Source organism: Fundulus heteroclitus, chromosome 14 (assembly GCF_011125445.2).
Source record: "Fundulus heteroclitus isolate FHET01 chromosome 14, MU-UCD_Fhet_4.1, whole genome shotgun sequence".
NCBI lineage: Eukaryota > Metazoa > Chordata > Actinopteri > Cyprinodontiformes > Fundulidae > Fundulus > Fundulus heteroclitus.
In genome coordinates this window covers 23852784-23880589 of record NC_046374.1, presented here as the reverse complement: position 1 = coordinate 23880589, position 27806 = coordinate 23852784, and the positions used below count along the sequence as shown (strand labels likewise).

At 40.7% G+C, this 27806-nt stretch overlaps 2 protein-coding genes across 4 annotated transcripts in view; one reads left to right on the top strand and one right to left on the bottom strand.

Annotated features, from left to right (window-relative positions):
- pcxb (pyruvate carboxylase b) overlaps positions 1–27806 on the top strand; it is a 429275-nt gene that overhangs the window by 250408 nt on the left and 151061 nt on the right. The window lies entirely within an intron of this gene.
- The window catches only part of LOC105936127 (leucine-rich repeat and fibronectin type-III domain-containing protein 4), a 59057-nt gene that overhangs the window by 10166 nt on the left and 21085 nt on the right, over positions 1–27806 (bottom strand). Inside the window, exons 2-6 of the mRNA XM_012876789.3 lie at positions 18720–19334; positions 18463–18625; positions 14302–14472; positions 13361–13522; positions 11050–11784 (exon numbers count right to left, since the gene is read on the bottom strand). Coding sequence (XP_012732243.2) covers positions 11050–11784; positions 13361–13522; positions 14302–14472; positions 18463–18625; positions 18720–19308 — 1820 coding nt within the window. The 5' untranslated portion in view covers positions 19309–19334. The remainder of the gene's footprint in view (positions 1–11049; positions 11785–13360; positions 13523–14301; positions 14473–18462; positions 18626–18719; positions 19335–27806) is intronic.

The following is a 27806-nucleotide window of genomic DNA, read 5'->3' as shown; positions in this document are numbered from 1 at the left end:
TGTTTTCCTTCATCTGTCCAAATGTCAGTCTTTTATACCTTATTTTGGGTGTTGACTTTTTTTCTCCTGCCTGTTTGTCCCCGTTTTTCCGATCCAAAGTAGCAGGCTCTGGCTGTTCTCTGCCTTTGAGTTTTATCAAGATTTGGAAAAATCACATTTCGAAACCATTAAACTGTTTGGTTTTGTCTTATATAGAGAGGATTTTAGAGAAAGTGCTGCAGTGACCAGGGTTATACTCAGCTTTATGAATCAGAGCAACACTATACACTGCTCCTCCCCCACTTGTTGCTGCATGCTGCCACTCAGCAGGCCAAAAGAAGGCCTCTTCAATTCTTTCTTGTATGCTAGAAAATCAAATTCCTAATATCAGTTCAGGACCTACTACAAGCTACACCAACGTAGCATCTCCAGACCTTCTGTGTTACATTAACGCACAGTCTACTGTGTATAAAGCTCTAGATATATATATATATATATATATATATATATATATATATATATATATATATATATATATATATATATATATATATATATATATATATATATAGATATATATATAGATAGATATATATATATATATATATATATATATATATATATATATATAGATAGATAGATATAGATATATGTATATATAGATAGATATAGATATATGTATATATATATAGATATAGATATATGTATATAGATATAGATATAGATAGTGTCTGCACTTACAAGTCAAATTCCTTGTAAGTGCAAACCTACTTGGCAATAAACTTGGTTCTGATTCATTGCAACCACGCATCAAGTTGTAGCTGCCAGTGGGACGTTTCAGCACCGCACCAAGCATTTAAAACGACTTTCAATACTCTACTTATAGTCTGTTCTTGTGAATATCTACCAGATTTGTATCATTAATTCCTGAAAGTACGCTACAGAAACACCACGGTACAACTTATGCACACGGTTTAAGTACGTGGGTACAAAATGCTTTAATACATTGGCAAAGGGAGTTAATTGACTTGGAGCCTGGTCTCCATGTATTGGACTTATTTGTCCGGATGTACTCAACACCTCTCACGCTAATGTCCTTACAGCCATTTGTGAACAGTCTTTGCTTTGTGGCAATTAAAAGATACATACTCAGTCCAACAATGCTTTAGTATCACTAGGCTAGGTAGTAAAGGTCAAAGTAACATTCACACGAGATGAAGCAGCCAAAGTTTCCCAGCAGAACAAGGCCCAGATCTTTTTTTCTGCCTCTTCCAGGTTGGCTTGTTCCAACAGTGCATCCTGGTCACATGTTACCCAGCTAAACTGCTTCCATTGATTCTGGCCCGGTTCTGATGCGCAGAGGCCTATTGTTGTCATCAACATGAGCACCCTGAGTGTTGTGCAGCTATTTAAGACCTGACACGGTGCAACGAGCTGCAAAACATTTTGTCTGACGCCCTTCTACCAGAATCGCCATCAAACATCTGTTTGATTGGACCACACAAGGTTAGCCTTCATTGTGCTGTAATGAAGCTCCTTCCTTTTGAGAAGCACTGACCTGTGCAGGCTAGGAAAACCCATCAAAGCAGTAGTTTGGGAGGAGCTCTGAACTACAGCAGTAGCAATCAAAATGTGGTCCTCATTAAAATGACTCAAATCGTTCTGCTTGCCCATGTTTCCCTGCTCACTATGTATCCCACCCACTAAAGGGTCCCTTGATGAGGGGATGATTAGTGTTATTTACTTTGTTATAATCGTACACCTGATTGGCGTCATGTCCTATTTTTTTTTTCTTAAAATACTTTGAAAATATCAACAAACTATCCTACTCTTACTGGTAAGCATGCCGTACCATCCCTAATTCTGATTACTTTTTGTTTTTCAACTGAAAGCCTGGTTTGGTTCATGATTCGTATTCTAAACCTTATTTTTCCTGACCTTCATTGTTTACTTTAAAGTTGAGGCGTCCTTGTCTTCCTTTCACAGTTTGTATTTAATAAAACCTGATGTAAGGATCAGAACTGGATGTTTCTCTTTCCTCTCGACCTCACGCCTTTGATTTCAGCCGACACATTTATTCACAAACTAGTTCAACACTTAATTACATCTCCTCATAGGGTACAGCTGACCCCAGTTTGGACCCCCTTCCTTCCACTCATTTCCCTTATTTATTTAGTTTTTCTAGTCAATGGCGTTCTTCCTTTCCCTTCTCTTCCTCCATCGTTGTCTCTGCATGCCTCAGCTCTGCCCACGCTGCTTTATCTCTGACACATCTCCATCAATTCTTGCCTCGGCAGATGCTCCAATCTCGCTTCTTGTATGACTTCTTGTTTCCAGGCTAATGCCCGGCTAAATGAGGATGCTCATATCCGATCTCCCAGCAATATTGCATTGGACGCCACGGTGTGTCATATGTTACAGGGACAGAAATTGAAGCCACGTCAGGACTTGACTGCAGCATTATGCAACACGCCATGTTGCTCTGCAAATATGTGCGCATTTCTTGAACATTAAACACATCACTCAGTACTCTGAGTGCCAAATATTGGTCTGCTGTTGTATAATTAGCAGCAGAAAATGGGTGCATTGGATTTCGTGTAATTTTCAGGTTCTATTTCTTTCAATGCCCTCCCCTCCTGTGAGTCATTAGCCCTGTTCTCCACCGTCTACCTCTCAGCATGCTCTTTTTTTTTTCTGCATGTCAAACTTTCTACCTGTTCTTTTTAATTGTGTGTCCCTCTTTATTTTAGGTCTGAACCAATGTGCTCATTATTTCATAAACTCTGCATGATTCATTCTCCAACTTCCCCTTCCTCGTCGGCTCTTTGATCATTCCCATTGCTGTTAAATTGTGTCCTCAGCTAGGCACTTTTGAGTTCTCCCCAGGAAGGTTGATCCCTGTTGAGACCGGGGTGGAACTGTGAGAATTTTCAAAGCCCTTACTTTCCTGGTTGGATAGATGTGGTTTTAAAGTCAAGACATTTCAGCCTTAAAGTGTGCCTACTGCAATGCAATGTACATATAAATGATTCCAATCTTATTTCCCCTGGGTCCTTGGGGGAGAATATCCATACTTAAAAAAAAAAAAGAAACATGAGCACAATAGAAAGCAACAGAGTGCATCTTTAGATATGTTTTATTATACACAACGGGGTTTGAGTCAGCGGCACCCACTGTAAACTTTAATGTGTTTCCTTTAATGAGGTCCTGCAGTGCATTATTGCTGGGAAGCTTTCAGTGGAGACAGCTTAAATCAGAGGCAACTGGACTTTCGTTCAGCTCTTTCTGAAGATGCTTCAACACCTATCCAGGAGTCTTTGTCAATTCTGGGGGCTCGCACTAGAACGACCTGCAGTTGGAGCAATGTTGTTTTAAAGGACATGGAGGCCCATTTTCTGTCAGATCCAAATCAATGACCCACCTGTCTCTGTCCTGAGTCGTTAGAGGCTATTGCTTGGTGTGAGTAGAGTACTTGGTCACGTGGATCATGATTAAATTACTGATATAATCACTTTGGGATGTGTTGGAGGACGGAGCTGTAAACACTGGGGAGTTGGAAGCTCAAACCTCCCCCTTTGTTTAGTGATGGCTTTTCTCTTTTCACCAAGTTTGCGTCTTTCACCCCTCTTTCAAACCATCTTTTCTCCCTGTCCAAAATCTGTACATCATTGTCATCAAGAATGTCAAGAGTCACTGATTTGCATCTGACTTGGAATGTGCCTAGGACGATGGGCCTCCATGTCCTTAAAAACAACAGCGCACCAACTGCAGGTTGTTTGTAACGCGAGCCCACAGAACTGACAAAGACTCCCGGATAGGTGTCTAAATGTTTTCAGAAAGAACTGAATGAAAGTCCGGTTGCCTCTGATTTAAGCCTGTTTGCTGTTGTGCTGACCTGGATAACTGAGAATTTGCACAGGCTTTAAGTGGTGTAAATACTTTGTACATTAATATGCGTTTTTTTTGGTGCATGTTATAATAGTAGCAGCTCTTCATGGCTATTGTCCTGATCTAAAATTTAAATCTTCGTCCTAGTCTTCGGCCTAGTGGTTAGAGCAGCAGGCTTGCATCCTAAGAAGGCTGCAAGGAGCTCGTTCGAACCCCGCAGATTGCCACTATGAGCACGACCCATAGCTCAGGGTAACCAGATGTTCCAGATGTGCAGGGCCAGGTCGTCCAAGACGTGCACTGTCCCATGCAATGTCCCCAATTTGAACATTTTATGATTGAGAAAAAAGGTTGTGCACAGCAACAGATATTACCTGGTCCCACTGTTGTCAAGACATGGTAGAAGAGCCGACTGAGCCTCCATGCGGGTCGACAGAGTAAGTAGAATGTCATTTAGAGTTTGTCGCATATTTAGTGTATACAAAGACTTATATATGTCCCATATTTTTGCAGGCAGTTTGCAACCTTAGCATCGTAACCCAACCTGGTTGTAATGATGCTAATGCTAACAAGCCATCACTTGCACACTGTTGCTTATATGGTTATACTAACACAAGCACACTAAATTGGGCTTTTAAACAATAAGTAGTGCAGCACACAATAATAGGAACTGCAGCCGCTTCACAACTACTATTTTTGCACCTTGCAGAGCAGAGCCCAAGTGGAGCACAGCCTGGTAAAGCCGGCATTTTGCTTCAAAGTTGACGCTACCTGAGCTTTCTCGCCAAAGCGGCTCATCACAATTTTTCTCTCTCACTTCTCACAGAGGTAGGTAGCTCTGTTGGGGAATTTAACTCAAGTGCATCATCATAGTTGATGGCGGCCTCACACATTAAACTGAGTCATAATATGCTTATATAAAGGCATTATATTCCAGGAAAATCCAGCTGTTAACACTCTAATTTGCGATAATTGTAACAACATGTAGCTGTTGAGTTCTTCAGATTTGATTCAAAATGACTGAGCTCAGGAACTTGTCTGGGGGGAATTTTAAATCAAAATGAGGACAGTGGTTTCAGTCCACATATAGAATATTTGCTGAAGATTATAGCAAGATTATAGCAGCGTTTTAGCTGAGATTTTGCTTTTGCATCCATCCTACAACTCCAAACCTATGCCAGTTTGGATCCTAATTTTCTACCCTAGTGTGACCATTTTATCCCTGTTACCACTTTGCCATGCACTCAATATAAAATCTGTTCCCACTATTGTGAGGTACTTGGATGAGTAAAGGTTTCTATTTAAATGTGACTTAAAATTGAAACAATTACTCTGAAGATTGTTCCTAATTCCTATTTGTGCCAGGTCCTGTGAAATAAGTGCCATTATGTCACCTGATCTAAACAGTTTACAGAGTTTGATTATTGTAAATGATGATAAACCGTTATCCGATTAAGCATTTATAAAGTTTCAGACTTTAATGTTACCACTGTTTTGTAAACATGTAGTAGACGGCTCACGTCAGAGTTGGGCATGCTTCCTTGTTTACCCCTCTGGTGTTCGTACACCATGTAACTGGAACATTTAGCCTATAGATAAAGTACTGCATCTTTCAAGTAGTATTTGAGGTACAAAAAAAGTTGTCTATTTCCCTCCACTAATTTTATTATCTACATGGTTTCAATGAATTAATGGAACATTTTAAACAGGTTTATAGCTGATTATTTGCTGAGCAGGGACCGCCAAGGTGTGGTACTGTAAGGTTGTGGCAGAGCTCCAGGAGGTGGAGGCTCAGGTGTCATCAATGAGAGGAGCCGGGGGTGACGGGGTGAGCGGTGTCCAGCAGGTGCGTGGCACCTGGCACTGTCACAGATGCCACCAGAATTATAAAAGCCGGGCTAAAATGAAGGCAGGAGTCGTGTAGAAAGAGGCTGACCTTTAAAAGTGATTAAATCTGCCACTCGCAGATCTGCTGTGCTCTGCAGTCTGTGCAACTCCTGCAGTGTTCTTGTTTCACTCAACCCAGATATATTTACTTTTTACCCAGTGTTGGAACAGCGACTTGCTTTTGTTTTTTGTTTTCAATTATGAAACCCTCTTTTTTTTTATTCGCTCTCTCTCCACTCTCTTTGTACCTCAGGCTTCCTCTGCCCAACTCAGATGGGTTTAGGTTCTTTTCCCACATTCTAAAGCAGACACAATACTGCAAAACCACTATAAATCTGTTAGAAAAAGCTTTCAGTCCCATTCTTCTGTTCTTTTCATTCCAATTTATAAGCCAGTCCTCCTTTCACTGTATTCTGTTTTTCCTGACTTGCCAGCTGCTGTTATACTGCAGTTGGCTCTTACACATCGATGACAAGGGATAAATCTATACTGTAAATCCCTTCCAGCATTGTAGTGGGCATGGTTTCGTTCTAATGGTCCCTGCTTTGATTTCCTCTTTATCTGTCCATAGACCGATTTTCCCAATTCTTCTGCTTTGTCTAATCCGCATTTTAAAAGCGGTTTATATTCAGGTTTGAAGTTTATACCTTAGTAGTCTAGACTAAATCACTCCTTGACTAAACATAAGTGTCCATTTAGTTAGTGGCACCTACTGTTTAATGAGTTTGCTGTAACATTTTCCTGTAGCACAATGCTGCTCTGAAGCTTTAATTGGGGTAATATGTTTTCTACTTTAGGTCAGGTTTTTTTCGGCTGCTTCTTTAACGGCATGGATATCTTCATGATTGACGATCTGATGTAAAACTTCATCCCTTGTCCTGTGCCTTAGTTGACAGCAGTTTAAATGAAACTGGAATTTATAGTGAAAAGGCTTTTTTTGTTTTAAGTCGAAGCAGCACTCATCTTCCCATTAACAAGCTGATCTTTATTTCTTAGTTGCCATAGCGTTGAGTGCGTGTTAGATAGGTCAAGTGTTAATCAACTTGTTTTCAATATACTGTTCTGTACTGCAAACAAGCAGATGGTCTATTGGCCTTCAAGTACAACATTAATGTCATCTTGAATAAAAAAAAAAAGTAGCAGCAGAGGATAAGACAATTTCCTGAGCTCACCAAGCATGCTAATGCTAAAGCTAGCACACAAATGCAAACTCTAGCACACTAAATGCAACAGTCACGCATGCATTAACACTAGCATGCTAATGCTAGCATGGCATTGGTAGCATATTAATGCTAATGAAAGACAACTAATTTTGACACCATCAGACTTACACCAACATTAGCGGAATGATAGCATGCTATCGCTAGCACATTCAGCACATTTCAGACCAAAATTGGCTCCAGCGGTGCTACACCCAATAATTTGCATTGCATGCAACACAAAAGTGTTTTGCCCACCACTGAGCAAACTATAAGTGGAGCAAAACTCTGTGGTGCCTGCACTGTACTGTCGTCAGAGTAGAAATCTTTTTGAACATTTAACACAGTGTGCTTTAACACGACCTCACGCACAGGGATATCTTTAAACTGCTTCTGACTCAGCAGAAAAGACGGTGAGCATGGAGGCAGAGCTTATTAGCAAGCCCTGCACTGCCCTTTGGATCATGTGATATGCTTCCCTCTGTCTCTTAAACAGGGGCAGTTCTTTTGTGGCTTTTAAAACAAGAAATTTATCATTATAGCTTATAGAGCTCCAGCTTTTGCACAGAAAACATGGCCGTCATCCTCCTGGTATATAAACAAGTCTGTTTTGTGCTGTTTGAGCTGCTTTTCTTAGTTGAATCTCAAATTCTCCCTTTACTAGACTTAAGTTTCTACCATGAGATTTGAAGTGCCTTGGCTTAGGTTGTTTATCCCCTTACATTATATTCTTATATATTTCTCTTGGCCCATCTTGACTTTTCCTGTCCAGAGTGTATGTCTGAGTTATCGCTTTGGCTGAAGCAGAAAACTGCTGCTCCTGTAAAACTAGGTCCTTATAAGTTTTTACTTGACATGTATTTAAGAGGTTAAACTTGGCCTGGGGAAATGGGATTTCAAGAAGTCTCTGCACAACATTTTAACCCAAACTGAAGTACCAGGTTTAACCACATTTTTTTTTTTTTATTTCTTCAACATGGATTGTGCAAATATGGGCAATCATCAGTTCTTGGGTCTCGTCTATCCAGATGACAATGTTTCAGAAGTCCAGTGGTTCATGTAATAAATGCTTCATCTCAAAAACTAAATCATGGTGTCAATTTCTTACTACAGAGAAGTGGCTTTCTCCTGTCAACCCTGTTCAACAACATGTTGAGGGTTTTGGTAATTGTTCTGTCAAATAATCTTACATCTAAAGGTCTAACTGGAGCCTGCAGAGTCTGAATTGGAGCTCCTTTTTTTATTTTCTTACAATTTCTCTGAGCCTTACAACTTCCTTATAACCATTCCCACATTATTAAACAGAGAATAAATGCTTGTCTATGATGATTTACACTCTGACGTTGTGTTCACACACCTATTTTCTCCAGACACGCAAACTTTCAGGATGGTCACATAAGCTGTTACTTTTATTGCTAAACCCTATAGAGTCGCCTACATGTTATCTCTGTTTAATAAGTGAAATGGAGGAATCTGGTGTCTACCTGTACGGTTAGATTTAAATAATTTTAGAACATAGTAAAGGCCTGATGTTGTCATTAATAAAACTTAAGGAGTTAAAAGGGAGCAGTTTGTTTATGCTATGACTCCATTGCGTATAACTTAGGTTGTCTAAGGCATTCTTTGACAAGCCACAGCTGTCTAGGCTTTCTAGAGCTGCAGATTGATTGATCCCTCGGTTTATCTTTCAACATGGTTTCTTTTAGAGATAACAGACTTCATGTTTATACCTTTTTAAAGGGGGAGTCCTTGTTTTAATAGTCGTGAATGATTACAGGTTTTGGCGAGGGAACTAAATGTCTGTCATTCAATCTGTTGTACTGGCGTTCTACATGCTTCAAATGTGCCAGTGGAAGGCACATGTTCAGTTTATTTTAAAGTGACGCTTCATGTAGACATTTTTACTTTCAGGCTCTACACAGTGGGAATTGTTTTACTTCAGGCCTTTCCCATATTTACCAAGGTATCTGCTTGCATTATTTTATGTGATTCCTAATGTTTCTTCCCGCTTTAAACCTGCCTCACATCTTCCTCTTCCCAAATTTTATTTTTAATTACAAACCCACCTTTTTGCCCTGGTTTATATGTCACGTGTTAACACCTTTTTTTTTTTTTTTTTTACCAAGACTATTTTAGGTGGTTGAATTTAAATATATTGGTTTGTCCTGAAGGAGCATTTTGGGCTCACCTCCTCTTTTTCTTCCCTCAGTCCCTGTCAGTTTGTCTTCTGTCACCCATCTTTGCCTTATCTGAGGCTCTCCTAAGGTGATTTGAGTATAGCCTGTCATCTATCTTCCTTCACTCCCTCAGTTTCTCTCCTTCTCCTCCTGAGATCCTGCAGCCTTCATTTTTACTTCATATTCACCCGACTGTCCCTCCTAACTCTGACTATAGCTCTTCCATTTATTTTTATATTCCCAATCAATGTCCTGTATTCTCTGCCCTCCTCGCGTCATCCAGTTACCACCTCACACCACTTCTCAATACCGCTTGCTTCCTAATTCCTTCCTTATAATACCTAAGGGAAGCGACAATGAATGCCTATAATGGTGCCAGCTGAAATGCAGAAAATACTGTCGTGAGAGTCTCTGCTAGTTTCACCCTTCCTCACTGTTTCAGCTGCTGTTTTCCTCCAACAACGGTTCCGCGTATTAAAGTTTCATCAGGCTCTGCTTGTAAATTCAGAGGCAGTAAACTCTGAGCACGGACATAATTCATGAGCTGGGAAGTGGTATTGAACATGTAAGTACACCAAATGGCTAGAAACAGCTCTCTATATTTAGGGGGTGTTTCCTTCACTCACCTGTTTCAGATCCTGGTTCTGTCATCCTTGTTTATTGTTGGATTTCAAATTTTGTTATTAAATTTACTTTCAGGTGAAATATTTAGACTTAATAGCGAAATAGTTTACAATCCTTTTCAAGTATATTCATAAACCTTGAACTTATTGTCACAAATTTGATTTATTTCATTGGGATCTTGTTATAGACTGACATAGTAGAGGAAATGGGACATTATTTGTGGTTTAAATCATTTATCTCAAACAGCTGTTTGTCAGCCCCCCCAATTCTGTACTTTGTAGAGCCACTTTTTAATCCAATTACAGGTATACGGGTTCTGTGGGATTCATCTCCACTAGCATTGAGATACAGAAATGTTCTCATTAGCTGAAGCACGGCTACCTGTGAGCATTCATTTTAGGTCTGACTGGGCCGTTCATTGGCAACTCATGATTATGCTTTAATCTAAATCAGGAGTGCCCAGGTCCAGTTCTTCAGAGCTGCTATCCTGCAACTTGTAGGTGCATCCCTTTCTCCAATACACGTGAATTAAATGGTTGAGCTCCCTCCTCTGCAGTCAGTCACCCAGCTCTGCAGAGGCATGTCATGAAGCCATTCTTTTAATTCAGGTGTTGGAAGCAGCCTTTTGCTGCTGAAAATAATCATTGCCACAGGGTGATGGTTCCACCACCATGTTTTGCAGGGAGGATGGGGTTCTCAGGGCGATGTCCAGTGTTAGTTACCTGCTACCTGACTGTTTTTGCATGCAGGCCTATAAGTAAAGCTTTGTTTCCCTCTAAAATGATGAAAACCACCTGTCCTTTTCCTTCCACTCCACAATTGCGTGCCACATTGTTTTTCTAGCATATAAAAACCCAAGAGAATATATACTATTTTGTGGTTGTAGCGTGACAAAAAAGGAAATTCATCTTCTGAATACCTCTTCACCTTGCTTAGTTACTTACCGCTCATACACCTGTTATTTTTGCTCATTATACCCAGTGACTAGTCACCTCTAGAAGCGTGGTGTCGCACACTGATGGGAATAAATTATTTACTGCCTTTACACCTCTGTTTCTTAAGCTGAGCTCGGATTCATCCATCTCATAACCTATCTGCTTGTCAGTGCAGAAAATGAACAGTTTCAATCAGATGCGTTGTAATCGATGAATATTTAAGGGTCCTTGAAGGCTAACAGGGTTTCACTATTTTTATGGATGGGCTGACGACGAGAAACGACTCGAACATGAGATATCAAAACTGAAAACCAGAAGAAAGGCTCTGAATGTTACTGAATAAAATTAATTCTGACTGACCTGTAGATGAGGGTCTCGTCTGCAGTGCAGTTGTATTGTATCTGATACATCCACACAACGTACGCTTCAGACAAACGTCCCAAATCCCATCGCACCTGAGCCGAGGTGGAGGTCACTCCCTGTACTCCGACCATCTTGCCCTCCTCCTCACTGCCCTCGTCATCCTCCATGCTTCCTCCATCAGCCCTCTCTCCCTCTAAAGACTTTCCGCTCTCCCCTTCGTTGGCCTCCCCGTCTACCATACTCCCGTCCTCGGCTTCCGCTCCGCGTCCTGCGCCGTTGTTAATCCCTCCATTTTTCCCCGTGCTGATATCCGAGGAGCCTGGATCTGTCCGTAAAATCCCGTTGGTGACATTCCTGCTGTTTTTGGCGTTGACTGCGTTAACCCCAGTGTTTCCACTACCCCCTCCTCTGTGAGGCAGCGGTATTATTTTCAAATCCACCGTAGCGGTCGCTTCACCTGCTGCGTTTATTGCAATACACGTGTACGCCCCATCATCCCGGGCGACCGTCACCAGAATATCCAGGGTGCCGTTGCTGAAGGAGCTGGTCCGGGACGAGTTGGCAACAATGCGATCGTCAGGAGAAACCCAGTGGACTATTGGCTCGGGGTCCCCGATGGCACGGCATTTTAGTGTGGCACGCTGTCCCTCCAGCACCCACAGCTTATGGGTGTGACGGGTGATGAGAGGTGGTTCACAAGTAAACTCTTCCTCAGGGATCGACCAGAAATATCTGAGGAACAGGGAAGCACGGGAAAAGTGATTGGGGGGGCGGGAGAGAGAAAGAGAATGCATGTTTTAGAGAAGGATTCTCTATGTTTTATGCTTTATATTGTTAATATAAGGGTTGAAGATCAGACATTTAACGCTACACTGAGCGAATGCTAACTACTGACAGATGGACCGTAGCAGATGCTCGTTTTCTTCTTCCTCTCTTCCTAATTTTGCCTGCAGAGTTTATTCATTTAGTTATACAGTTAATGAGTTTATGCACTTTATAACACACCCTGTGCATTCCTGGAACTTGGTTACTTTTTTTGGGCATAGCAGGTTTCCCAGCTAATTTCCATAACTCACCTTTATAAGTTCAGTGAAAGTCTTGGGAAAGTACCTGGTAAATTCAGGTTAAGTACCTGGTAAATTCAGGTTAAGTACCTGATAAATTCAGATTAAGTACCTGGTAAATTCAGATTAAGTACCTGGTAAATTCAGGTTAAGTACCTGGTAAATTCAGATTAAGTGCCTGGTAAATTCAGATTAAGTGCCTGGTAAATTCAGATTAAGTGCCTGGTAAATTCAGGTTAAGTGCCTGGTAAATTCAGGTTAAGTACCTGGTAAATTCAGGTTAAGTACCTGGTAAATTCAGGTTAAGTACCTGGTAAATTCAGGTTAAGTGCCTGGTAAATTCAGGTTAAGTGCCTGGTAAATTCAGGTTAAGTGCCTGGTAAATTCAGGTTAAGTGCCTGGTAAATTCAGGTTAAGTGCCTGGTAAATTCAGGTTAAGTGCCTGGTAAATTCAGGTTAAGTGCCTGGCAAATTCAGGTTAAGTGCCTGGCAAATTCAGGTTAAGTGCCTGGCAAATTCAGGTTAAGTGCCTGGCAAATTCAGGTTAAGTGCCTGGCAAATTCAGGTTAAGTGCCTGGCAAATTCAGGTTAAGTGCCTGGCAAATTCAGGTTAAGTGCCTGGCAAATTCAGGTTAAGTGCCTGGCAAATTCAGGTTAAGTGCCTGGCAAATTCCGGTTAAGTGCCTGGCAAATTCCGGTTAAGTGCCTGGCAAATTCCGGTTAAGTGCCTGGCAAATTCCGTTAAGTGCCTGGGCAAATTCAGGGTGTTAAGGCCTGGCAATTCCGGTAGTGCCTGGCAAATTCCGGTTAAGTGCCTGGCAAATTCCGGTTAAGTGCCTGGCAAATTCCGGTTAAGTGGGCATTAAGAATCTATCAAAATTATTGGAAACCATGCAAGTTTCAAGAAGCATACTTGTTCCATTTTGGGATGTAACCATAGGTTCCAGGAAAATACTAGATAACTTGTTGGAAAGTAGTCCGTTAGTAGTACTACATAATACAGCGTGCACTTTCCCACAACTGTTAGAGGGTAAGAACAACATTCATATAGCCTTTCAAAACTCCCTCTGCAATTTGGATTTTACAACATTTGTTCTGTACACAGTAGAAATGTTCTCATATGTAAGATTGGAAAGCTTTGTCAGACTAATTTATTATGTGAGATTATAAACCCAACCCAGTTTAGAAAGCAAACTCTGTTTTTGAATGAGCAAGAGCGATCAATTGGAGTGAGTGAGTCCTACCTTCCAGCCAGGTGTACAGGAGTGGCACATGTCTCCATGTCGTCCCCTCTGATGAGCCTCCGTAACCACAGCAGCTCACAGTTACAGTGGAGCGGGTTCCCCCCAAAGTTCAGGCTTATGACAGCATTGTAAGGAGTTGGACTAATCGCTCCAGTCTGTGATCTGGTAAAGAAAGGGAAATAATTAGCTTAACTGAATCTGTATTCGACTAATTGTATTGTTGTCATTACATCCTTGCAAATATGTAGTTAAAATCCACCTTTAGCTTGGTGTTGGTGATCAAATGCACTTAATTTTTGCACGGATGTGGTTAGCGATCTTGAATCTAAATAAACAGGATGTCAACAATAGCCTTTGGAGAAATTAGACAAAAGAAGGGATTACGGACCCTAATGCTCAGCACCATGGTTGGAGAAAACCAGGTCTGGTGAGATTAGCCTTGTTTTGCAGCTACTAAGAAAATAACTCCTTCAAGTAGCTTTCTTAGAGTTTATAAAGCTGCATCTGAATGAATAAGACTTCGGAATCAGTTTCATTGGATAGATGAAGACGAACTGGCATTTGTAATGAATGCTTTATTAGAAAAATGTAAAAATATGTAATTTGATCTCAGGTTAATCAATAAAAGTTATAAATGGGTACATTATGCACTGCATAGGTTAAACTTTAGGATGCAAACAAGATGGTTATTTTCCTGTACTTTAGACTCAAATTGTTATTTTTAAAGGCCTTTAAAGCATGCACAGCTCAGCTAGAAGATGACCAAAGAGATGACAAATGTATTTGCTAATGCACAACCTAAGCTTTTAAAGTGGCCATCAGACGATATAGAAAGCATAGCAACACATGTTTAAAAACCACATTTGTAACTCAGTACTTTTTTTTACCCCCCACCTAAGCCTTTTCCTTACAGAATCAAAGGGAGAAATCTTAAGATGTACCTTGCAAAGAGTGGATCAGGTGGCAGAGTTCTGAGCCGGTTGGAGGTCATATCCAGCCGCGCCAGCTTATAAAGCTCTCCAAAGACTCCTTCCGCTATATGGTCTATTAGGTTATGGTCCAGGTTCAGAGTGTGGAGACTGGCCATGTTCTGAATGGACTCCCATGGTACCCTGTAGGAATAAGATTATTATTTTTTTACAGCGATTCCTGAGAGATTCTTTCAATAAGCAAACTCTGCCATGATGGGTCGTATACTCTTCTGAAAGGAAAGAGATGCAGAAATATCAGAAACTTCAAGCAGATGTGAGGCCTGGACTGATGTCCATGATGGCCTCTGGTCCGTTGTGGGTGGATTGATGCAAAGAACGTTTCTGACTGTATTCAAGTATTTTGATTAATTCAGCTTAAGTTCTGTTTGTGTTACATTACAGGGGAAGCAAACATGACTGGCAGATGTTCAGCTTGCTTTCCAGAGCACAGCTTTGATTTGTTAATGCTGTTATTTAGCACCCTGTTCAATGTTTTCCACCATGACTAACAAGTGAGAAATCAGACAGTAAAATATAAAGTATGGCTGTTCTTGCTCTGTTGGTATCACTTTTCGTTATTTTTCTTTCCTGTATGATTCTGGCAGGGCAAGGCTAATTTATTTGTTTAGCACATTTCAGTACAAGGACAATGCTTAGTGCTTTACATGATTAAAACATTGGAAGTTAAAACAGAACAAAAGCAAGTTGAAATAAAATGTAGAGAACAAAATAAAACATGGGAAAATGGAAACTAAAAGCAAATACTTAAAACCTTTTTATTTCTGTAAGGCTGTAACATTTCTACATTCATTTGACGTAGAGCAACGGTAAACTTCAAGATTATTGTAGTGGAAAGCAGGGATTGGTTTTGGTGACAGGAAAAAAGGCAACTTTGATTATTTTCACTGACTGAAACGGAGGTTTGTTAAAACTCCAACCTTTGACACGTGATCACCATCTTTTATTGTTCCTAGTTGTGAATGACAGCATGTGAGTGTGAGGCAGTGTGGGGAAAATGTGTGCGTTGGGCTTTTGGCTTAGAGTTCAAGAATGAGTTCAAGATTGCATTTGGAAGATGCTGCACTCTGTGATATTTTCTCTCAGAACTTTTTATCCTGCTGTTGAATTCAGCCCATCATGTAGTTAATAAGAGCCAATAAAACCTTTCAGGTCGACAGATTTTCTTGCTTTAGTGTTGGTGTTTTATGCCTCTAGATGTTTATCTAGCATACCGAAGTTCAATAACTAAAGAAACAAAATATTCTAAGTTTCAACAGCTTCTTATCAAGAGATTCACGTTTCCAGCTGTGTTTAAGCACAAATAGGCGTCTAAAAGTGGTAAAAATGACTCGAACCAAACATCAGAATGGTGATTTAAGGGACTTCTAAGGTTGTATGCTTGTTGGTATCAGAGGAACCGACACTGTTCATTGACTATAAACTGGAAAGGCAACAGTATCATTAAACACCTAAAATTACCATTTGTTGAAATGAAACCAAGGTTTGTGGAATAACATCTGAGGAGTAGAAGAATACGGCCAAGTAGAGCTGCACAATATAGATCAAACATATTATCAGTTTGTGCCATAATCATACTGCAAAGGACTGTGTTGGGTGCAAGCAATGCTGGTCAATATATTCCAAGTGTTATAAACTTGAATTATTCATGCTATTGTAACATTTAGCCAGTTACAGTCTCACAGCAGCAGATGTGCGAATGTAAGAATTACAGATATGGGAGGACAGAAACTGGGCATACTTGCAAGATTTTCTAACATCATGCAACCCTATCAGCTAACTGCAGGAAACTGAGCCTATAATTCGCACAGGCTCAATAGAAAACGGACAGCCGATTACAAAATATTGTCAAAAAAATCTAAAACTCTGCTTCAACATTTGGATGAGAGGGTGAGAATTTGGTCCCTTATGTCAACTGCTTTAAGACCCTTGGTGTTCCATGCCACAAAGCTCACCGCTTCTTTTAACATAACAATGAGTTCAATCAAGTTTGCATGTGTTGTTTATAGGGAAGAACTTATGGCTAAGATCAGATAAGGCTGATTTGAAGAGTTTCTTGCACGACTGCAACCCATTTCCAGAGCTGAGTATTTTTAACCACAATAGCAAAGCGTGACACAGATTCTCTGTCGCTCAGAATAGACTCCACCGAAGCCGGCGAGCGATTGGAGCAGCAGCTGCTTTTCTGTGCATCACTGCAACTCTGCATTTTCAAGGTTTGGTGGAGGCCTTAGAAAAGTCCACAGTGCTCAGTCTCAGGGGACAATTGAAACATTTTAATGACAACCGTCAGCCGACTGCGGCTGAAATCATCTGCATTGTAAGCTCCTTTGGAAAGAGGAGAGGACTGATTATTCAGCTAAACTATTTAGGCCTGAAGAATAGTGAAGCTGAAAAGATCTCCATTGTTCTGTAATGATGTTAGCAAAGTATTACATTGTGCACTCAAGTATGAACTGTATACAATATCCATAGTAATGTAAAGTCATTCAGAGGAGTGAGCCTCAGAATGCCCTCAATGAAACCCTAACTGAATCGAAGTGAAAGAAAATTATAACCTCATCAAAATTGATTTAGCTTTCTGAGCTTTCAGTCATCTTCCAGCCTCAGCAGTTTTAACTTGTCTTTTCTTATTGTCTTCATTGACTCTGATCTCTCAGGCTATTCTGCCTCTGGATTCTGAAGTTTTGAGCGTATTTAGTTTTTTAAGCCATATTGAGGCTCAATTGAGAGTAAAAGATGCAACGATCATGAGTTCCATTGATTAACATTTACATTCAACATTTTATACTGATGAACATGAATTAATCTCATTTTCAGCCTCAGCTATGAATAATCTTTCTAAAGGGTTGAATTCTTTACAATTGAGGATGTGAAGAAGCAAATTAATGTTCCTCAAAGTTTTTTTCAAATAGACCAAATAAACATTAATCAAAAAGTAGAAAGATAAATCAAGGATGAACCGATTCTACTCTACAAACACCGTAACACAAACTAAAGATTAAAAAGATTGATTGGGCTGGCTACTCTTAGACATTTCCGGGTCTCCTAGGAGCTTAAAGGGTTTTTATTGCTTAAGATGTAGAGTTTTAATACCTGAAATCAATGTGAGCTGGAAATAGGAAAGAAATTAGGAAGTTTATGAAAACCACCTTATATCCTCCAGCATCCCACACCAGAACCACTTCCTCAGAAAAGGAAAGTGGGTCAGCGGGAGTTGTTTACTTTCTTGAGCTTTCTTTATATAAGGACATAATGATGGCTGTCGTTCTGTTGGCTTATTACATGTTTGGGTGGTTTTGGGAATTCAGAACCAAGTGGTGCACTTAAGTTTCTGATGGACACTCAAAATATCAGCCAGAAAAAACCCAAAACTATTTGCAGGAACTTGCCAGAATAATTTGTCAAATTGTAAAGTTTACAATACAAATTAAAACCTTTTTATAGCAACTGAGAATGCAGTATTTGAGCAGGCTGTGCGTTGAATTTAAGGCAAAACCTTTGGTTCTTTGAATCTCAGAACCGTAGCGCCTCACCAGGAGGCCGAGCTTTCATGAAAAGGAGTCATCAGAAAGGACTCAAGGGAATTTGAAAGGTGTGTAATTTTTAAGAGCCACTTGTAAAAAATTTGTTTTTTGTTCAACCATTGTGGACAAAACCATCTCTTGGCTGTTCTAAAAGGTTTAATGTTTGTATTTAATACAAATACATGTTTAAATGAATAGTTTAACACTTGAATCTTTTAAAATGTTAAGTGTTGTCGATTTTAAAAGCTTTTCTAATTTTCTAAATGAGTAAAACAGGATAATTAAAGACCATGGGACAGTACGTTATGACTAGATTAGGTCTAAAGAGTTATTTAATCCGGAATAGAAGGAAAAATAGTTCTTGTATGTGAAAGGTATAATATATCACTATTTTTGCTACAAACCACACCTCAGACGCACAATGGGCATAACAATCCTCAAGTACACAGACCCAACAGATTATTAGATTTCTGCTGTGTTTGATACTATCAGAAACTTCCGAACAGAACCAGTTGTAAAAGGTTTGAAGGTGCCAGTCTGAAATCAGGGAAGGTTTTTTGATTGAACAAAAAAAACAAAAACGTACCTCCTGAGATTATTGTAGGACATGTCGAGGTCCTCTAGCGTGAGCAAGAAGTCATCAAAGGCCTCGACGGAGACTTTGATGAGCTGGTTGTTGTTGATTATCAGGTGTTGCAGGTTTGTCAAACCTGCAAGGTCCTTGGGTCCAAGTATTGTCAGGCGGTTTCCTAAGTTAACACAATGCCAGAGTAGTTTTTCTTGTAAGAATGTAATAAAGTAACATTTTAACTGGAAGCTTCTGTGAAAAGGATTTTGCCTTACCGTCCAGGTGCAAAGAGCGAAGACTCTCCAGGTCAGCGAAGGCCATAGGTCTGATTTGGTGGATCGTGTTCCTCGACAGAGTAAGATCAACCAGTCCGGTCATGTTGACGAAGTCATTCCCGCCCACCTCTGTTATAAAGTTGTCAGCGAGTCGCAGCTCCACCGTTCGCCGGTCCACATGCGGCGGTACAAATAGCAGGCCCTTATCGGCGCAGAGCGTGCTGAGCGATTCCGACAGGTTTCTACACACACAGTGGAACGGGCAGGCCGAAACCACACCCCACGTCTCCCCTGCTCCAATCAGAGAGGGCAGCAGGCAGCATGTGACCAGAGTCAGCCAGTGAAACACTGGGAAAGTGACAGAGTCAGGAAGGGTTCTCTTGGTAGAAGTCCTGGGGCATGCACAGTGGAGGAGGTGGGATGAGGAGGACAATGATGAGATGAATAGCGGGGGAAGAAATGAGAGAGAGAGGATGGATGAGGGGAATAGAGAGGGAAGGGTTGATCCCTCTGCTGTTTGTTTAGGGTGGAGGTGTGTGCGGGGCAGGTGTGTTTGTCTGCAGGAATGGAGGGGTGGGGGAACAAGCATGGTAGATCGCCTGGCTTTCCACAGACCTACAGAAACAGAGGGAGGAGAGTAGAAAATGGAGAGAAACTCAATTTTAGGACCAAATTCATTGTCATGTAAGGCATATTTAACTCAGGCTTTCATGATGTACAGTATTGGCTATGATTTATATTTGTCGGTCGTCCTATAATCATATAATAATAGATAATTTAGTTTACAATATAACTAAACATCAAAGGAAGACATACAATTGTTTCCACATTTGACATACATCAAGTGTCATATTGTGTTTAAAGGGTTTGTGTCTGAATTGCCAGCCTCCACTTACTGGCTCAACAAAGCTGGAAAGAAGGCTTGTTTTGCACATGTTCATGTTATTGTAAGTGCCACTCTGCAGTTATGTCCACTTGGTTCTTTGTGCAGTAGCAGAAATAATCCATAATTTCAAATGCTAGTACAATTGCAATACATAGTGCAATTGAATGCTTGCATGATTTTCACGCTCCATGTGTTCACTTCACCTACCAGTCACTATAAAGTCCACAGGACCGTGATGTTTTAAAAATAGCTTCTTTTTTTTATCCATGAAAAGTTGGTGAAAAAATGCAGCAAAGTTTTGCATATATTTCAAAGATTTTACACTATATCTGTCAAATTATGCTATATATCTCTGTAGCCTTAGCCAAGTTAGCACGCTAATGCCAGATTTGGCTTGCAAACAAAAATAATTGGCACAATGTAGCCAATGCTAATAATGGCCTGCTAATATCAAGACGAGACATTTATAAACCCTTTAAGTGTGGTCTAGTTGAAAGTCTGACACTGATAGTACCAATAGAAACCTGTAATGTACTTGAGTATTTTATGAAATCTATACAGATTGAAGGTACATGGTGTCATTTGTTTTAAAGTGATTAAAGCTTTTGGTACAGATGTTTTAGCACTTTAAATGGTTAAGTGTCTTTTTTTTTTCTGCCTGGCAGCTGTAAAAGATGCCGAACTCAACACTATTCTGCAATCATTACTCAAGCTGAAATTCCAAATTTAGGGGGCATGCTTGTTGAAATTATGACTGAATTTAGAAAGTCAGACTACACATGAGTTGGCATCATAATTTTAGCTGCTAATGCTAACTAGCATCATAATGCTAACATCTATAGCTAAATATTATGATTTTGTTGATAAATGCTGAAGCAGTTTTGTAATCGTCTCAACAGTTTGACTGCCTGGTTGTCTTTAGACCTTAAATAGGACTTATTTAAATTGGCTAAACAAAGTTCAAACTAATAATCAATCTGAATAATAATTATTACAAAAGATATGTTTAAGTAAGCAAATTTAAAACTAATTTCTCCATGAGTAAATTTTTCCAGATGCTGTAACTGCTAAAAACAACTATAGCTTCTGTATAAATAATAAAACTTTATGACAATGGATTTAGTTGATATAGTGATACTGCAACTATGTAGTCCATGCACCTGAATCAAAATATATATATTTTCCCCCCCCCCACAAATGGGTTTTGAAGACCACGTTGTTTTTGGCCAGAAGCTAACAAAATTTCACTGTTCATCACATCCAATTTAGGCGTGCTTTCCAGTGTGTCCCGCTGCTTCTACGACACATAAATGGGGATATTTGAAACATAATGATGCTATGCTGCATTCAAGTACTGCTCGAAATACAGAAACTGTTTGTAGACCTCTTGCAACCGAGTGAGTGAACGCAGCCTTGGTTGCTGAATGTGCTAATATCCCAGAAGACGGAAAATGGTCATCCAGCTCAGAGAAATATTCAAGGAGGGCCTAGGAGATGCACTTTCTCTTAAAACGGTAGGCCTGGCAGCCGGATCAGCTCACGCTGTCGGCCTCTGGAAGGTGGGTGCTGTAAAACCCCACACAATGAGCCCTGTTGTGAATCTGAGACATGCAAAAAAAGAAAAAAAGAAAATCTGCCCGTAAACACACGTTTTGTGGCTTTGTGATAAGGTACAAGAATGACTCACTGCAACTCATTGGCATGCACAACAGTTGTTATAGCAACTGTAACCTAGATACAGGGAGTTTGACAGGGGTTGACGGTAACAGTCTCACTTGTGGTGAAAGTGAAGATGACATTTTATAGTCAGAAAGACAAAGAGGCGTCTCTGGAGAAGGATGGCGTGTCTCTGGGTTGGTGCTGCACGGAACATAGACCTTGGTGATTATATATTGATGTACAGTATAATACATGCAAGCTTTGAGACATTGAGTAACGACCGGGCTGGGCCATGCATCATCCTGACTGTTAGCGGCTGACGCAAATTGCTACTTAATAGTTTCCATAGGTTTGCTCTTTTCTGTGTGAAGCTAAAAGGGTTTATAATCCATCTCTGATACCAATGCGGTGTTGGTATGAAAGTCTTCCCTCTGCTCCACCTGCTCCACGTGCTTCGTTCTGTTCTCGACTTGCGAGCTCCGAATTAAACCGGCCGGCACTGTCCCATTTTTTTTTTTTTGGACTCTTGCTATAATGAGATAAGGGGGGGGGGAAGAAAAAAATGATAAGACACCGTCGGCCGGAAACGATTATAAATTTTATCTCGGGCTCTTAAATGTTCTCACTTAAAGCAGAGTGGGGGAATAAAGTAAGCGGTGCTGCAGTGTAATGATGGGAATAGATCCCATTGATTTGGGCCATTATGAATAGTTCTGTTAATTGGACGCATCTCCCTTTGAAACCGAGTGTTTCAGCAGAACCTTTAACCACTGGGACATTAGTTATTCAGAAAGGAAAAAAAAATGGATTCAAGCTTGATTGTGGTGGTTAAAAACAGCCCTGTTTATTTCCATTGAGCAGAACGTGAACGGTACGATGACTCAAGTGTGTCACAACACATGCCTCTCTTTGCCTTTCACCAGTTGGCTCTAAATGATTAAGTGCCTCTTAGTATTCTGGGAAACATGTAGTGACTACCATGTACGTTTTTAAGGGCGAATACGGACTCCACTTTAACATGTATATAGTCATTTCCTCATGCCTGTCGACATTAGTCTTAAAAAGAAAAAAAAGAGAGGAAGGAAATGCCCGAAGCAGGAGAAGGTGGGGACGTGTGCGTGGGACAAAGTTATGAATGCCTGCAGTGACAGCTCGTCCTCGGGGGCAGTCGATGTTGGAAGTCGAAGCCTCATGCACCCCTTCAGAGGGATGCAGACTGAATATATATATATATCTATAAATATATATATCTATATCCTGTGAGCTGTTTTCTACTTTCTCAAGACTAAAAGTACCAACTTCAATGCGTTTCATTCAGATTTTAGGTGAAACATCAACACAAAGAACTTTAAAGGTGGAAGGAAATAAGCAGTTTTGAACATTGGCTAATAAATTATAGTTTGAAAAGTGTGGATTTTGTATATAACCCCCCCCCCCCCCCCCCCCCTTACTGTTACCGCTAGATAAAATTCAATTACCTTTTAGAAATAGCCAAGATTGAAAAGTAGAGGCCATCTGGCTGTAATTTATTCTCAGTTTAAATACAGGATGTCTGTGAAGGCCTCAGAGGTTTGTTGGAGGAGCATTAATGGTAAAAAGTGACCAAAAAAGCATCATGCAGACCTACTAAGATATAGCCAGGGAAGTATCACAATAATTGGAGGAGTCACTTAAAGTTTGCTGTGGGGAAGCTTGTCGGAGGTAATTGACAGATGGATGACGCTAAATACCAGGAGTTTGGGGAAGAAAACTTGTTGGAGGCTTTAGAACAAAGACTGTAGCAGATGATCACCATCCAGCAGGTAAAGGAACCGGAAAAACAGAATCAGTGGCAAAGAGGATTTTTTTTTTTTTTTTTTTTTGCTGGTGTGGTCAGTGTTTCCACTCCTTGGTTTGACCTCAGATTTTATTTTACCCCCCACTCCGTCTCTGCCCTCCCCTGTCACTCATGCAAAATCCCTCCTGCTGTACATTTATCCACACTGTGCCTAATTTCTGCCTCTCCCTGTGAAAGCCCTCACATCCATCTGCCCCAGGCATGCCTGCTCGCAGGTTTAACCTCCATACCTCTCCGACTCTATTAGTCTGTGGCCATGGATCGTTTCCTTCCCTTCTCCTCCTGCAGTTCCTTTCACCTGTCTCTTCATCCTTATTCGCCTACCATCTGAGAACCATTTCTGCCTCTGGCTCATCTGGCTTCCACTTTACCTTTTCTTTGTCTCATTCCCTTTCTTTCCCCCACTCTTGTCTGCCCTTGAGGCAACCTGAGAACGACAATGTTATCAGTCACAGCTCCCCACCCCTGTCTTTGTGTCGTTTGCTGACTCGGCTGCTGACCTCCACGTCTCCTTGCCTCTTCTTGCTCCCACTTTTATGCACTCACATGGCTTCATGCACCGCATAAGATTTTTGTTGTATTCCCTTCTGCGCCCTGCCTGTCTCAGACGCGGCCCTTTCTCACATTCCCCTTTCATTTATCTCCTTCCTCGCCCCGTCTCTCTCCTCCCCATCTGCCTCATCACTTGATTATCCTGTACAGTCATTTTTCTCCCTTACCTCTTCCCCACTCCTGCAGCCTTTTTTTTTTTTTTGTTTCATTTTGCACCTCTGCATCTCTCTCTCGCTACTTCATATATTGCTCTCAGATCTCATTTGCAGCCCGAGAGTGCCGTGTCGAAGCTTTCTGATGGGCATGCACAGAAAGTTGGATGTAACGGATCCCTTCCCTCGCCAATCGATCTGACCCTAAGAGATGGATCACAACCTGTCCAATTCATTTCAACTCTCCCTTTTGATCTTTCATTTTCGCCTCGTTTTCTCCTCCCTCTTCTTTATCTAATTTTTTTCTTCATAAAATTAGTCGTAATTCATCTCTTCTGTTTAAAGTATTTGATTTAAGCACAGCTAACGACTGATGGGGAAATTAAAAGATGCATTGTTTCCAAAGCTTTTCAGTTTAAATCTGCAACATGTGGTTTGTATCTGCACTCGCCCTCCTTCTGAAGCCCCTAAATAAAATGTAGCGAAACTGTTTGTCTTCAGAGGACACCGAAGTAGTAAATGGAGTCCACCCATGTGTAATTTAATCTCAGTAAAAATCTAACTCTAACTTTAAGGGTCTCGGATGTTTGATACCAGCCGTGAGCGACCAAGGATAAAAGTTGTGAAGAAGTTTTAAGTTAGTTTGTAAAACAATGTCCCAGTCATTAACATCTCAGAGGGTTCTGTTCAATCCATCATCCTAAAGCAATTAACTACAAAGCTACCACCTAAACTGGCTGGCAAAGCAAGCTGAGGATTCATCTAAGAAGCCAAGATGCTCATTGATATGTGGAGGAGCTGCAGAAATCCACAACTCAGGTAGGATAGTATGTTCACAGGATGGCTATTAGTCCTGCAATCCACAAATCTGCCTTTTTTATAGAGGATAAGGAGGATGAAAGCTATATGAAGTCGCTCACAATATCACCTTAATCTGCTTCTGTCCTAATGCAGCCAAAGTGTGTGTCCCACCTATGCCGGTTAACGCATGCTTTACACAAATAAAGTCTGCCGCCATCTAGAGGTCTGAGTTATGCCACTTGAGCTTATTTTTGCTACTTTGGACAATACTAGGGTCTATATCTATTTTAAGTAGTTGAGTGCAATGATCAGTCTCTACATTAGCATCTGCTTGAATGCAAAAACATTTTATTTCTTTATAATTGTAAGTAATTTGAGGCAGTTTGTCAGCAGCCATGTAGGCACATGCAAAACTCTTGTTGAAAACCTGCATGAACACACCAGCCCCATGGTATGACTTGGTGGTGGCAGCATTATGCATTTGGGATTATTGTGTTTTTTAATTTATTCTTAATAAAAATTGGATCAATTAATATTTTTTCTTACTAATTATGCTCTATTTTAAATTGGGCTAACAAAAAAATCACAACATAATACATTTAGGTTGTGATGTAGCAACGGTTTAGCTAAATTTCCTTTGAAATATGCTTACGCTTTAAAGCAATTGCCAAAGTTTCCAAATCTCAGCCAACATGTTATGCATGAACAGTTACTCATTTAATTTCATAGCAACTTTTCAAAGCATTTTTTTTTTTTAGTTCTCTGTCCAACCCTGCTATCAGATTACATATAAACTTGACTGTAACTTATCACTGTTTCAATACTACTGCAAATTTGTGGTTATCTATTTCGGTTTTCCAGCAGATCTGAAACATCACTGAAAATCCTTTTGCTTTCGGCATTTTTCTATCCTCTGTACTGCTCTCGGTTGCTATATAAAACTTTTAATTCAGATTTTATCTTTTCCTTTCTCCCTTATCTTTGGCCGCCTCTTCGCTGTGTTCATTGTGCTGCTGCAGCAGTAGAATTTCCCCTCTCCAGATCAATAAAAATCTCATCTTACACACTGTACTGTTGCAGCGTGAAGGTGCAGCGCTGTGCAGGCGTCCGCGATTGTGTGCGCACGCGACCGGCTGAAATTTGCTAGAACATCGCCTGGCTTTAATTTGTAAGGATCAACTAACCAACCTGCTACCCGTCTGAACATCATTTCTTTTTTGAAATGAATGAATCTAACGTTTCTCTCGCACTTGAGAAACATTCACACTTCAAAGTTGGCTCTTGAAATTGCAATAGACCTCGGACACGTAGATGTTGGAGAATCTCTCCGTCTTGCTCTCTCGCGTGGCAGCAGACACTAAATTAGCCCCTTGGACTCAAACCTGTTTCTCACTTTTTCACAGGAAGAGAGGAAAAAGGAGGCAGTCGATGAAATACTGAGACACTCCTAAGAAACGAGAACAGAAATGGAGCGAAGCATTCTCTCTGGGTTGTCCTGAACTCATCAAAATGTGTGCTCTATATCTGCATCTACCTCCATTTCCCTGCTCTTTTTGCTCTTCTATCTTTGGGAAATCTCTCGCTACGCCACCATGCATGAACCTTTAAGCCTCCGGAGAGCAAGAAGACGGGCGAAGGGAGAGTAGAGAGGCTGCATAGTGTAAAAAAATATGTGCTGTGAAAGTGTTTCTCCTCAGTACCTCCCAGGATTTGGAGCTCAACTCTGCTGAGAGGACGCACCTAACGTTCCCCCGAACTTCTGAAAGTTTTCAGCACTTATGTCAGCCCCTGGAGGGCGTGGCATCCATTTGTGAAGCCAAAGCCGGCTAAATATGTAGCTGCTAAATAGCTTCAGAGAGATGAATGTCCACAGAGTGTCTTTCAGGGATACTTTCAAACTCATTCCAAACCCGGGCAATTAAGAGACGCTCCGTGCATGACTTAAAAGCTCTAATTTGACTGAAAGTTTCATTGGATTTCACATTTAGGACCTAATGTAGCTTTAATTTCCTTCTTGGCCTTTAAATCTCTGTGGAACATTATAAATGCAAGTCCCTCAAAATATGCTGAGCACAATTAATGACGTTAATAAACTGTACGTGTGAGTGTGTGTGTGTGCGTTTGTGTGTGCAGCCACTCTGCCATCCGTAAATGCCATTAGCCCGTAATCGACTTAAATCGACTTAGCGAATGTTGTGGTGTTTATAAACAAGGGGATTTGTATTAGCTCTCAAAACCCACTTATCACAAGCACAGTAATCCACGGATCTGATTGGGCTGTGGGTTGGTGCACCATGAGAAATCAGTCAGAGAAACTCCCCGACAGCCAAACGTCAAGGTGTCATGATTGAGTTAATATTTCACTGCGTTTTGGCGGAAGCGGCGGGTAAAACTAATCTACATAAATCACTGTGCAAAAGTCTTGAGTCATCCCTCATTTTTTTTTCTCATATTTCCTTCAAAGCAGTCAGATTTTAGACCATTCCTATCAACAGTTTTCCAGGCTATCTGAAGGTCTGAGTTTTTGTCTGGACTCTGTTTTCTCTCCTTTTGTCAATCTATATAAAAAATGCAGCCGTCTCAACATGGCAGATAAGTTAGTGAAGAAACTGATTCGAGTTAGATTTTTGGAGTAAAGGTTCAGCACCCACACCCTAACTTTGATGATTTAAGGGATTTTTGTACACGTCGACATATCTGCACACATAGCTGAGGATCTTTTAGCCGTTTATCCATGATGTGAATCTCTCGTCCCTCTGAGATGCTTAATATGGTTTAATATCAGACTATGGAGGCCGCTGTAGTACAGTGAACTCATTTTAAGCTTTAGGGGAACCAGTTTGAGGTGATTTGTGACGTGGTGCATTACATCCTACTGGAAGAAGCCCTGAGAATATGGGAACACTGACCATGACCATCACAAAAAGATCAACGCGGTCAGCAATAATACTATGTTAGGCTGTGGCGTTTGAGCAGTGCTTAGTTTGTACCAAAACTGGGCAGAGAAAATATTTCCCACCTGAACCATTGATAGCAGGCAGGGTGGATCCCCGCTTTAATGTCGTTTATGCTTAATTCAGTCTGAATGTTGCAGCTGAAAACAACGCTCATCGGACCAGCGTTTTTGTTTAGTCTGGTTTCTGCTCCTGTAGCCCCTCTGCTTAAAAGGTAAACGTGTTCAGAGACGCTACTCTTCACAT